The 13049-nt window shown below is 40.2% G+C and overlaps 1 protein-coding gene across 2 annotated transcripts in view; it reads left to right on the top strand.

The window, feature by feature from the left end:
* Window positions 1–13049, top strand: part of Sec63 (SEC63 homolog, protein translocation regulator) — a 68393-nt gene that overhangs the window by 26207 nt on the left and 29137 nt on the right. For both annotated transcript variants that reach the window (XM_032888245.1, XM_032888246.1), the window contains exons 3-8: window positions 2012–2126; window positions 3672–3784; window positions 7215–7276; window positions 8917–8975; window positions 10551–10601; window positions 11599–11707. In XM_032888245.1, coding sequence (XP_032744136.1) covers window positions 2012–2126; window positions 3672–3784; window positions 7215–7276; window positions 8917–8975; window positions 10551–10601; window positions 11599–11707 — 509 coding nt within the window. The remainder of the gene's footprint in view (window positions 1–2011; window positions 2127–3671; window positions 3785–7214; window positions 7277–8916; window positions 8976–10550; window positions 10602–11598; window positions 11708–13049) is intronic.

A 13049-nucleotide genomic window follows, 5' to 3' on the forward strand; every position in this document is an offset into this window, starting at 1 on the left:
ACTCTTAAAAGGCTTAAACTACGCCTGGGGAAGCACCTTATGCAGAGTGCTGGCCACTGTGCTGGAAGCCTAGTTGGTCTTAGCATTCTATAGCACAGGCACATGGTTATGTCTGCACGATAGCACTTGTGTAGGTTGTGCAGGCAGGAGAGCCAGGAGTTCTAGACCGTCCAGCTTCCTCTGTATAGCAAGCTTATAGGCAGCTGGGCTGCATAAGACCTGTGCGTGCATGCGTGCGTGCGTGCGTGCGTGCGTGCGCGTGTGTGCGCGTGCGCATGCACGAGTGCGTTTAGAATGTTGTTTTGACCAAATGGAAAGAGACTTGTATCTCAGTTCTGCTGCTGTTTAAACGGCCTTTAGTTAGTAAGAACTGAGTAAGATCCTATTCAGGTACACAGAGACTTGCAGCAGGTTAAAGGAGACAGGTTATGTCTGTGTGCTCTGTGGCTCTAGCTGGGCTCTTGTCATCTTAGTCAGGGTGAAGGATGGGTCATTCTAGTTGAGTTGAAGGACAAATGCAGAGTTTGTGTAGGGAGACACGCATACCTGGGGACCAGGAATTTGATAAAGAGCCATGAGTGTAAATTCGTGATTGTGGGAAAAGCCTGTGGAACACTGAAGTATGAAAATTGGCTTTGTTGAAAATTCAGTTAAGCAGAAAAATTTAAGAAGCACCTAGATGATTCCAATGGAAAGGCTTATTCCAAATGATAAGTGCATTTATGCTAGGCTCCTGCCAACGAGCAGACGCACAGGCTGAGAGTGGAATGAGGAATCTGCCTAGCATGGATGGGAACACCCTAGATGTGCACTCCCAGTGCAGTGATAGAAGCAGAGAGCTTAAGCACAAAGGGTTTTTTCTTTGTTCTTAAAACCAGTCATTCTAATTTGTTTGATTTATCTTATATTTATATCTAACAAAATCTATTAATCATAACAAATTGTGATACAAAGGGTCTAAAATAACAGTTCATGTCATCATCTAAAGGTAATGACTACTTCATGCTCTTATTTCTAATGTTTCTGTTTATAAATATTGGACTGTGTTTTATAAAGCATGAAGGCTGTTTCCCCTTTCAAATTTAATGTTAAAAACTCTTTCATCTCAAATTTTACTGTCAGTTATGCTTTCACTGTGGTTGAATGATTAAAATTAAATTTTTGTCTACTAATTGATGATAGACATTTTAAGATGTTCAGTTTGGTTTATATTATATTACATATATTATATATGTACATCTGTACACACGCATCACACGAAGCCGGTGGTAGTGAACGCCTTCAGTCCCAGCACTCAGGAGGCAGGGCAGGCAGATCTCTGAGTCTGAGGCTCCTTGATTGATCTACGCAGTAAGCTCCAGGGTAGTGCAGGCCTCATAGAGGAAAGAAGCTCTGCAGTGCTCTGTGTGGCTACACCGTGGTGACCTGTCCTCTGACTTAGTCATTGCTGGTGGGCGCTAGACTGTTTCTAAACTTACAGTTCATCTGTGTCCGCCTGACCAGGTTTTAAAAATTCACTTACTAAGTGTAGTTTCTTTTTTTTATTCATTTATTATAGGTACACTGTAGCTATCTTCAGATACAATTGGATCTCATTACAGATGGTTGTGAGCCACCATGCAGTTGCTGGGAATTGAACTCAGGACCTCTGGAAGAGCAGTCGGTGCTCTTAACCGCTGAGCCATCTCTCCAGCCCCTAAGTGTAGTTTCTATGTCAAGAGTAGTACCTTTTACATGCTTCATCTAATTTAATGAGTCTACTATTAATTTTAGTATTTAATTCTGCAAATATTAACTGAAAACATTTTATTACATGGGAGACATTCTACTAGATTCTAGAGGATTTAGGTGAAGAAGATACTTTCCCTCCTTGCTGTAACAAATTCAAGTCAGTAGTGGAGCATGGTGATGTGGGTTACTTTAAACTGTTTATTTAATTGCTGAGAAAGCCACACAGATGTGTCTGCTTATGCCATTTGTCCTTTTTTTGTCTTTGTTTTTTCCTAAACAGGAAAATAGTTCTGCTTGCAGGATGGGCATTGTTCTTATTTCTTGCCTACAAAGTTTCCAAAACAGACCGAGAATATCAAGAGTACAATCCTTATGAAGTATTAAATTTGGATCCTGTAAGTAGTATTCTTATGTAATAATCATTAATTTAACAGTTTCTTAAATACTACAGGTCTATACTGTAAACAAATTAGAGATTTTCAAAGAAGTCAGACTTGGTCTGTTACCCCACCCCCTTCTTCACTTTTGTGTGTCTGTGTTGTGTGTGTACTTGGGTGCCGTGGAGTCCAGAAGAGAGGTCAGGTTCCTGGGAGGTTACAGGTCTAAGCTGCCTCATGTGGGTGCTGGGAGTGGACCTCAGGAGAACGGGCCATACAGTTTTTATGTACCAAGCCGTTTCTTCAGCCCTGTCAGTTAATTAATTTTTATTAAAACACAATCTCTTTCATTATCATTTGAATATACTTGTTCTATGTTGGCTGCTGCTAGTAAGTATTAGTTTATAACTGGTAAGATGTAAAGATTATTTGATGACAAGTTTCTGTAGTTTAAAAACGTGTTGATGGACACATGCAGTATCTTAGGTCTGTTGGGGGTTCTTGTAAGAAATTGTTATCATTATCATTGAAATTAGGTAATCTTTGGTTATGTTCCTTGGTGAGATTTTGGTGATAAACCTCTACAGAAGGAAGAGAGAACTGAAGTTAGTGAGGAGAGAGAATGAGGTCTGGAGAACTGCGTCCTATAACCGCTTAGTAGCCAGGCTGAGTCTGAGAGTCTGTTGTTGTGGTTTTGAACATCTGTTTCTTCAATGGATTGCTTGATTTTGATGTTGATATGATACAGATTAAGGAGTATGTTCATTTTTTTAGTTTTCTGTTTTGTAGAAAATTTTGCATGTAATCGGATTTCTTTTTATTTCAAATACTCTTTTTTAGTTTTTATTTTTTTTTTAATTTTGTGTGTGTTGTGTGTGTGTGTGTGTGTGTGTGTGTGTGTGTGTGTGTGTGTGTGTGTGTGTGTGTGTACGTGTGGGAATACAGAAGCTGGCAGAAGGAGTTGGATCCTGGAAGCTGCCCACCCTTGTGCTAGGAACTAGACTTGCCTGACCAGTATCTGGGTTTTTTTGTTTTTGTTTTTGTTTTTTACACTTCTATCATCATGGTTATCAAGAATATAAAATAAAAAGATATGGGAAATAAAATGATCTAGAAATTATTGGTAAAAAGTGAGATTGAGAAGCATGGTCAGTTCTTTTTTAAAAATATTTACTTAAGTTTTAAACACTGACAAGCAGATGAAATGGTATATTGTTTAGAGTGTAAAGGAGACCAATCTTTGTTTTGTTGGTTTTTGAACTGCACTTAATTTGATTATCTTTGTATATGTAAAACCAGTAAACTTTTATTTAAATGTGGAGTTTTATGGTGTCACCACCATTATCATCAGTGACTAGTATATTTCATGGCATACAGTTAAGTGATTGATAAAAATAAATATAATGGACAAAAGAAATATATATGAGATGAAATTTGAGGGATAAAATGTATAGGAAAGCTGTTATTTTCTTCTGTCAGAACATTAAATAGTTCCTGGTTTAAGATAAAAATGGGATTCTTACTGCATTGTGTTTTTATGTATTAACAAAGCTTTTCTTTTAGGGAGCAACAGTAGCAGAAATTAAGAAACAATATCGCTTGTTGTCACTTAAATATCATCCAGATAAAGGAGGTGATGAAGTCATGTTCATGAGGATAGCGAAAGCTTACGCAGCGTAAGTACCGTAGGGCCTGCTGCACTTTACGAAGGGGAGGGATGGATTTGTCTTAAGAAAGCAGTAAGTAAAATGCATAGCACGCACTTGTATTAAGTACGATGAGCAACATGCACTTCTATTAGGCATTAACCAGGTATATTTTTATTAAGCATTGACCAGGTATATTTTTACTAAGCGGAACCAGGTCTATTTGAACCTGACACTGATGGACCCACTCAGCAGCCCCAAAGCGGCAGTTAATGAAACCTGAAGTAACTCCAATTGGCACTTAGAGAAATGATTATGCCAAATTCAAGTATGTCTTAGTGACTGCTTTGATCTGAAGAGACACCATGACCAAACATGATGTTTGGTGACCACATCAATTCCAGGCAGGGACATGCAGTAATTTTCTGCCTCAAAGGAAAAACAAAACGAAGACCACAGTAGCTAGATGACTCTCATTTACCAAACACAATTCTCTGTCTGACTATTCGTGCAGTAAGTGCTCTCTTGAACATTTTTACAGTGGTTTCCAAAGTTTTGGCATTCGCATCACTTGTACAGCTTGCTGTTATATCTTTATTTACTTTGTAAGAAATATTAGTTGACAAACTATACGATATTTAAGTCCTCCCTCATACATTGTTCTCAGCATGCATTAATATGAAGTCTCCAGCTGACGTTTCTCTTAGAGCAGTAACACCCAAGGAGCAGTTTTAATCACATGCGGTTTCCTAGAAGGTGCACATGGCAGGGATGCTCATGCCAGGCTTTACTGTCATTCTCGGTCCCAGCGCTCAGAAGATACACACACAGCACACACATGCATACATACACAAATACCATAAAAACCAAAAACTTCTGAGTCAGACATGGTGGCGTCTGTCTTTAAGCCTGGCCAGCCAAGGCTACATAGCGAGCTCCTGTGTTTGAGAGAAGAGAGACGAAAGCTGACAAATGCACAAATGTCTGTGTGTGTGTGTGTGTGTGTGTGAGTGCGTGTGTGTGAATAGCAGCTGTACCCACCCCAATGTCTTCTACACTTGTGTCACTTGGCACATACTCTGCTGAGCTGTAACCTTGGCCATGGGGTCTCTTAACAACAGTACATCTTAGTTACGTCTACGTCTAGGTCAACAAGAGAATAATAATAACACAATATGCCACCTTTTAATTATCCATTCTTTTTTCGATGGCAATCTAAGCTAATTGTATTTCCTTGTTATTGTGAAGGAGAAAATCACAATAGTTGAAAGCATGACAGTGCAAGTGTCTGCGTGGTAATAGAATGTAGCGCCTTCCTGGAGTGCTAGACCTGGTCACTTGGTGGTTGTGGTTTTAGATTTTTGAGAAGCCTCCATCCTTAGTGGCCCCATTAGTTTATATCCTGGTGGTGGTTGGGGTTCCTCTCCACTTGTGTCCTCGCCAGCCTTTGCTATTTGTTTTCTGATAGACATTCTGACAAGGTAAGATGAAATCGCAAAGGTTTTATTTTATTCATTTTTTATTTTTGGAGACTGAGTCTTACTAGGAAGCCCTAGAACCTGGAACTTGCAGACTACCTACCTCTGCCTCCGAGTTCTGGGATTAAAGGTGTGCACCATCATGTCTGACTAGAGAGGCTGAACACTTTAAAAACTCTTTATTGTCTATTTGTGTTTTTTTACTTTTAGTCTGGTAGGCACGGGAGGAGCAACAAAAATCCCAAATGTTAGGGTGCAGGATTGGTAGAAGATGGATTAGAACCCTTTCTGTTGCAGTGGTGGGGAAACCTACCTTTTCCCTTTCCTCCCAGTTAGCTTCATCCTGCTCTCTTCCCTCTGATAGAATCTGATAGAATTGTATGGGAAAGACTGGGTGCTATGGAGGACACGGGATATAGCTTACCCTGTGTCCTTTATATAGTCTAGAAGATAACTTCCTGTGTGGAGTGTGGTTGTAAAGATTTCCCCTCATTCTGTAGACTCTCTGTCCATCTGTCAATGGTTTCTTTAGCTGTACAGAAGCCCTGTGGTTTCATTTGATCCCATTTGAGATTACATTTGCTAGTTCTACGGACTGTTTCCTGTGTGTGGAAATTCCACTCAGAAGTCTGTTGCCTGGCCTGCTGTTCTGCAGTGTTGTCCTTGTAGTTTAGCATGCTCAGCGTGTCTGGTTTTTAAAGAAGGTCTTTGATTCAGGGGTTGGTTGGTTGGTGTCTTTGCTTTGGGGCCGACTGAGACATAGATCCAATCTCATTCTTCAGGTACATACCCTCTTTTGTTAGCACCGTTTGTAGAAAGGGTTTTTCCTACTGAATGTCTTCTACACTTCTATCAAAACTGAGGTGTCCACACCCCTCTATTTTATCTCTATTTTCTGTTCTGTTCCATTGATCTACCTGTCAGTTTTGTACCTTGCTCTTTTTATCACTGTGTTTAACATTATTAAATTATTAGTGTACTCATTGGAGAAAGTTTAGAAATAGACTGTAGGGGAATAAATAAAAGCCACTTAAAAATCTTTCTTACATTCTTAGAAAATATAGTGAGTAGCCTTGAATTCCATCTGACTTCATGGCTAAATTGAGCTGATTAAGAACTTGTATCATGGTCTTTGAATTGGTAGCATTTTCTGACAGTAGGGCACACACACACGCACACGCACACACACACACACACCGTCTTTGATTTCAAAGTGATTGTTTTTGATTTCTTTGACTTATTGATCCCTTTTGGGGGAAGGTATATATCTGTGTGGTGTGGTGTGTGTGTGACACAGGTGGGTGCGAATGCACATAGAGGCAGGTTGGTGTTGGGTGTTTCCCGAGATCACACTCTCTCTTACTGACTGAGAAAGCCTCTCACTGCCTCTCACTTAAATCACACAGCAGTTAGACAGTGTGCCCCAGGCATAGGCTGTCTTTCTTAGCTGAGTGCTGGGTTCTAGGTGGGCCACTCTACCTCTGTCAATTTATGGGGTACTGTGGAGTAGAAACTCCAGGCTTCATCCTTACATGGCAGGCACTGAGTGAGCCACGTCCTCAGCCTTGCTGCAGATGGGGAGGATTCAGGACCCTGAACAATTAAGAGTGCTCAGTACTCTCCAAAGAACCCAGGAGTTCAGTCCAGCACCCACCTTGGATAGCTCACAACCCCTTATAACTCCAGTTCAGGGTCTTTCAAAGTTTCTGTGGGCACTTGCACTCTTTTTTTTTTTTTTTTGGTTCTTTTTTTTGGAGCTGGGGACGAACCCAGGGCCTTATGCTTCCTAGGGCAACCGCTGAGCTAAATCCCCAACCCCCGGGCACTTGCACTCTTGTGTACACACACACACACACACACACACACACTAAAATGAAATAAAATCTAGAACAAAAGAATTGATTGGTTAAAATTGTTGCATTTGAGGACTTATTTTTGGGGTCTGACTTTCTAATTTTGATACCTCATTTTCTTCATGGTAGTTTAACAGATGAAGAGTCTCGGAAAAATTGGGAAGAATTTGGAAATCCAGATGGGCCTCAAGGTGCGGTGAATATAAAAATGTTGGTAGTATTGTATATTATGAAAATATTAACTAGAATCAGAGGAATATTGATTTTTTTTCAGTTTATGGATATGAAAATTACAACCATGAATTAGATGAATAAATTGAACCTTTCCTTTTTTAAAAGATTTTTTAAAATGTTTTGTATTTGTACAAGCGTTCTGCTTGTGTTTATGTTGTGCACCACATGCATGACTGGTGCCTGTAGAGATCAGAAAGGGTGGGGTGGGTCCCAGGTCTCCTGCAACTGGAGTTGGGGACTGTCGTGAACCATCTTGTAGGGCTGGAAACGGAACCCGGGTCCTAAAAGAGCAACAAGCACTCCTTTTTCTTTTTTTCTGGTTAAGTGTGTATGCTACCGTTAGCAAAGGGTGTTGGAGCCCAGGGATGGCTGCGAGCCCCAGCGTGCGTCCTGGGAAGGTGACTGAGGGTCTCTGCAGGAGCACCAATTAAGCACCAGAGCTAGCCGAGCTGCAGAGATGGCGCCCACGTTAGTCAGGGCTCGCAACCAAAAGGGCAGCAAGTGCTCCTCAGCCCCTTCCTCTACTTTCTACCTCAGTTTTCATTTTAAACACTTGAGTTCCCAGCACCCTGTTGAGCAGCACAATGCTGCCTGTAGTCCAGCTGCACAGAGAGCTGATACTTGTACTTATGTGTACAAACCTATTCACAGACACAAGCATACCTGTAATTTTAAAATAATAAAAAAAAATTTTTTAAGGAAATCTGTTTTCCTTTTCTGTTTTGAGTGCTGGGGAGCTGGCTCGGTGAGAAAAAAGGGCCAGAGTTCAGATTCCTGGCACCCACATAAAATTTTTGGACCTACTGGTAATGCCAGCATTCAGACAGACACAGGTGATCCCTTGGGCCCGCTGGCTACTTAGACTCTGCAGATTATTTAGTTCTAGGCTTAGGAAGAGACTGCAGCTCTCTCTCTGTTGCTATATGTGTCTGTTTCTCTAAGAGCTTTTGAGGAAGACAGCAAATGTTGGCCTATGGTCTCCATGGGCATAGCATTTGGATGTACACATATTCCTCCACATGTGGACATGCATACACATGTGTGTATGCCGTGAGACATGCAAGAAGCCTTTCCTTTACTAATTTCTTGGTTGTCATAGTGTTTATATGTATTCAAGCCATAAAAGAATTTCTATTTTCTAGGAAAAAGAAACTGAAAAGTTTCTCCATTGAAAACTATGAAATTTCATATGCATACTATTTTGTAACATACATACATGCATGCATGCTTGCATGCATACATTACATACATAACTATTTTGTAACATACATGCATGCATATGTACATTACATACATTATTTTGTAACATACATAGATACTTGCATGCATGCATACATATGTACATTACATACATTTATTTATTTTGAGACAGGTCTCAAAATATGCAGTCCACACTGGCCTTGAATTTGCAATCGTCCTCATGCCTCAGTCTCTTAAAAGTCCTAGATCCCTGGGTGCATTCTGTTAAGTTTGTATAATAGAAATATATGTAATGTAGTCTTTGAAGTTTGGGGAGGGAACGTAAGTTTGAGATACAGGTAAATAGAGTTAGTTCATTTCAAAGGCTTTTTAAAATAATGGTTTATTTTTATTTCAGCCACAAGCTTTGGAATTGCTTTGCCAGCTTGGATAGTTGACCAGAAAAATTCGATTCTGGTAAGTGCATTTGAATTTGGCCTACTCTCGTGTGTTTGTGTGCTTTGTCGTATGCTGTTTATAGGGTGCAATATAATGAACACTGAAACAAGGAAAATCTGGCATGCTGTTTAATTTTTTCTGCATTTTGAGAGGTAATTTTTAGCAAAAGAAAAGAATGGGTCCCATTATTACATTGCTGGTGTAGGCCTATGTATTCTAAGCATGAGCTTGAGACTTTCAAGGTTTACTAACTTATTTTGAAAGTATTTTTGGATAGTGTCCTATTTTTGGTTTGAGAACTATTAGATTTATATTATTATATATTTATCTAAAGTGAATTGATAATTTCACATACTCTTTTCACCTTTACTTAAGCTGAGCTGTTTTATACTAAATTAAAGATCTGTTCTATACTAGGAGGGGCAGTGGGACATTAGTAACAGTCACTGTGACCCTAAAATATCAGGATCTGTTTTAATACAGTGTTTGAAAATTGATAATTTTCTACTTGTGGTTTCATGAAAGTAGTTATGGAGGAGTAGTTTTAGTATAATTTTCCTTATTACTCTTTTTTTTTTAATTTTTTAATTATTTATTTATCATAGTACACTATGGCTGTCTTCAGACACACCAGAAGAGGCATCAGATCCCATTACAGATGGTTTGAGCCACCATGTGGTTGCTGGGATTTGAACTCAGGACCCTCTGGAAGAGCAGTCAGGCTTTAACTGGCTGAGCCATCTCCAGCCCCTCCTTATTACTCTTGAGTGTATTTTCTCTCTGTTTATGTCTATGTGTGGGTGTTCCCATGGCACAGCATATGTGGAGGTCAAAGACTAACTTGCTGGACTTAGTTATTCCCTATCACAGGCTGGGGATGGAACTCAGGTTGTTAGTTTGGGGCCTTTAGCTGCTAAGCCATTGTGCTGTTCTGAGGATTTTTAAAACCTTAAAAGCAGAATTTATACAGTTTAGCTGCAATTTGTTTTGAAAATTGCTATTTTGTGACATTAAAATTGGTAATCTTCAGAGCTCTGTACTTGCTGCTTTTCAGTGCGTCTGTCATGCTTAGGGGTCCTGTAGGAATATTAGAAGAGAGAGAGATAGCTGACAGATTTCGTGAAGCTGTAGGCGGAAATTGAATAGTTACTATTGACTAAAGATAATGAAAGATGGCACGTGGAGTCAGGCACGGGGCAGGCCCGGGGCAGTTTAGTCTGTAAGGCTCACAGTTTATTCCCGCACTACTTGCAGGATGTGAAGAGAGAAAGTGCTTGACTGGAAGGGAAGCAAAATTCATAAAAGTTCTGCAGCTATCTGTATTATATCAGTAAATAGTAAAGTAAAAGGCGATTTCTTACAGCAGATAAAAACGAGTTTGAGTATATAGCGGCACTGTTGTTCGTGTGACATAGGACAAGCTGTGCAACCTGTTGTACTTCAGCCGCGCTGTCGACAAAATTAAAAGGAAAAAATGGCATTTTCTTATATAGGACCAGATAACAGTGTTTTTAATAGTGGGTCTTCTTTGTAAGTCTGAACATTGTTGTTATTTACCTGACCAAGGCACAGCTGTTTTCTCTTGAATTCTAGGTTTTACTTGTGTATGGATTGGCTTTTATGGTTATCCTTCCTGTTGTTGTGGTAAGTTTTACCTCTTTTTACTAATTTTTTGGGGTAGTTGTTTCATAAGATTTTGATCATCAGAATTTAATCCATTTAATTTAATCCATTCAACCTCATGTTGAGACTGTTACTGCTTGAGACTTTATGTATGTGTGTGGGCATTTGCCAATGAGAGTAGTCTGAGGAGGTCAGAGGGAAGGTTTGGTTCCCTGGAGCGGTTGTGAGTTAGTTGCTCTGGGTGCTGGGAACAGGCCTTGGGTTCTCTGCAAGAGTGGTACATGCTCTTTTTTTTTTTTTTCCTTTTCTTTTTTTCGGAGCTGGGGACCGAACCCAGGGCCTTGTGCTTGCTAGGCAAGCGCTCTACCACTGAGCTAAATCCCCAACCCCTGTGGTACATGCTCTTAACCACTGAGGCGTATCCCCACACCCTAGTAGCCTAGCAGTTTAAAAAAGAACTGTAGTAATTACGTGTTGCAGAGCCACTAAAAAGTTCATGATTACATGGTTTTATTTCTTTTGTGCCTGTGTTGTTTTTGATCCTGGAGTTTGGGAGGGCACCAGTCCTATTATACATCTGTCATGACCTCTTCATAGGGTTGTTGTATACGATCCCATCTCATGAGAACATGAAAATAGCATGTCAGCTATACAGTGGCTCCTAAACTTATTAAATAGATTGTTAGAAAACTGTCAAAAACTAATTTCTTTGCTTATAGCAATGGGTGGTTTTATTCCTGTTTCATATTTTAAGCAATTTCTGCCTAAAACCTAACATATTTTAATCATGCCTGATAATTGGTATTAGTGTTTGGGTTTCTGACAATTTAAGTATTTATTTGTTAACTAAATTTTTTGAAATATGGAACAAGCTCAGACACTTTCCTCTTTGTGAATTTTTGGCAAATTCCTCCCTCCTGTCCATGTGCGCGTGCGTGCGTGCGCACACTGCACTGCACCAAGCTTAACATTTATAACTTTTCAGGCTTTATATCTTGTCTGATTCTATTGTTTTTAGGGCTCTTGGTGGTATCGGTCCATACGATATAGTGGAGACCAGATTCTAATCCGTACAACACAGATTTATACATACTTTGTTTATAAGACTCGGAATATGGATATGAAGCGTAAGTAACTTAAGTAACTGCTGCTCGCTGCATTGCTTTTTGAGTCATTCTATGTTGCTGTACATTTTTACCTCTATAGTAGATAGATCCAGAAGCCAGGTGGACCATGGCTGACTGGCTCCCTCTCATGCCTCACGTTTAGTGACTTAGACCCACCTGCCCAGGAATGGTACCTCTTCCATCAGCAGTCAGGAAAATGTCCCCACAGACATGCCCACAGGCCCATCTGATCTAGGTATTTCCTCAGTATTTCCAGGTGACGAGTGTGCATGAAATTACCAAGTTTCCCCATACACAGCAAAGGCAACAGTTGAGTACAAAAGTGGAGACAGTGTTTGGTCACTATACAGCTGAGAGAGGGTCAGTGTCTAGAACAATGTGTGCAGAGTTAGAAATCCTTGTGTAATTTTGTAGGCCATAATCCTAGTACTCAGAGGCAGGGCTAGTAGGATTATCACAAGTTTGGTGCCAGCCTGGTCTACATAGTAAGTTGTAGGCTGGCCAGAGAGTCAGTGTCTCAAAAGGTAGAATTTTATCTAACTCTAGAAAAAGTTGCTATTTAACAAACACTGGCAAAGAAGTCGTTGACGGTGAGAATGTAAGTTAGTCCAACGACTATAGAAATCAGTATGAAGACTGGACAAAATTCTTTAAATAGAATTATCATTTGATAGGCTGTACCTCTTGTGGGAGTATACCAAAAGGAATGCTGAGTCAGCTACCTGCACATACATGCTTACTGTGGCATTGTCTACCATGGCCAAGTTACAGAATACATGTAGGTGTCTGTCAGCACATAAATGGATAAGGAAGATGTAGTGTATATAACAATCATGGTTTGTAATTCAGCCATAAGGAAGAATGAACTAAGGACAGTGGCAAGGAGGATGGTGATACAGGAGGTAACTACATTGTGTAGAATAAATGAGATTCCATAAAGTGTTGTAAGAGATCGTGTCTCAGAAACCGGGCAGGGCCTGAGAGAGAATGAGATGGGAGGGGAAGGGAAGGGGAACAGGGGAGGTAGGAAGGAAGGGTTTTGTCCTATCCTGAGGGACAAAGGACTGCCTCTGGATAGGGAGGAGCTGAAGTGCTCCAGAGGCATGGCAGTTTATAATGGTAAAAGGGAAACCCCATGCTGGGATCGGGTGTTGGATTTTATTGGGCATGTTCATTAATTAAAGATTGCTGGACGTCAATACTTTGATAGCTGGACCTTGGTCAGCCTCAGGAGGAGGAAGTGACCAAATAAGGGAACAGGCTGTTTACAAGCTGGCTAACGTCCCTTCAAATATTACATGATCTCTTTCAAGTAGATACTAGACTTTTATGTGTACACATA

Source organism: Rattus rattus, chromosome 18 (genome assembly GCF_011064425.1).
Source record: "Rattus rattus isolate New Zealand chromosome 18, Rrattus_CSIRO_v1, whole genome shotgun sequence".
Taxonomy (NCBI): Eukaryota; Metazoa; Chordata; class Mammalia; order Rodentia; family Muridae; genus Rattus; species Rattus rattus.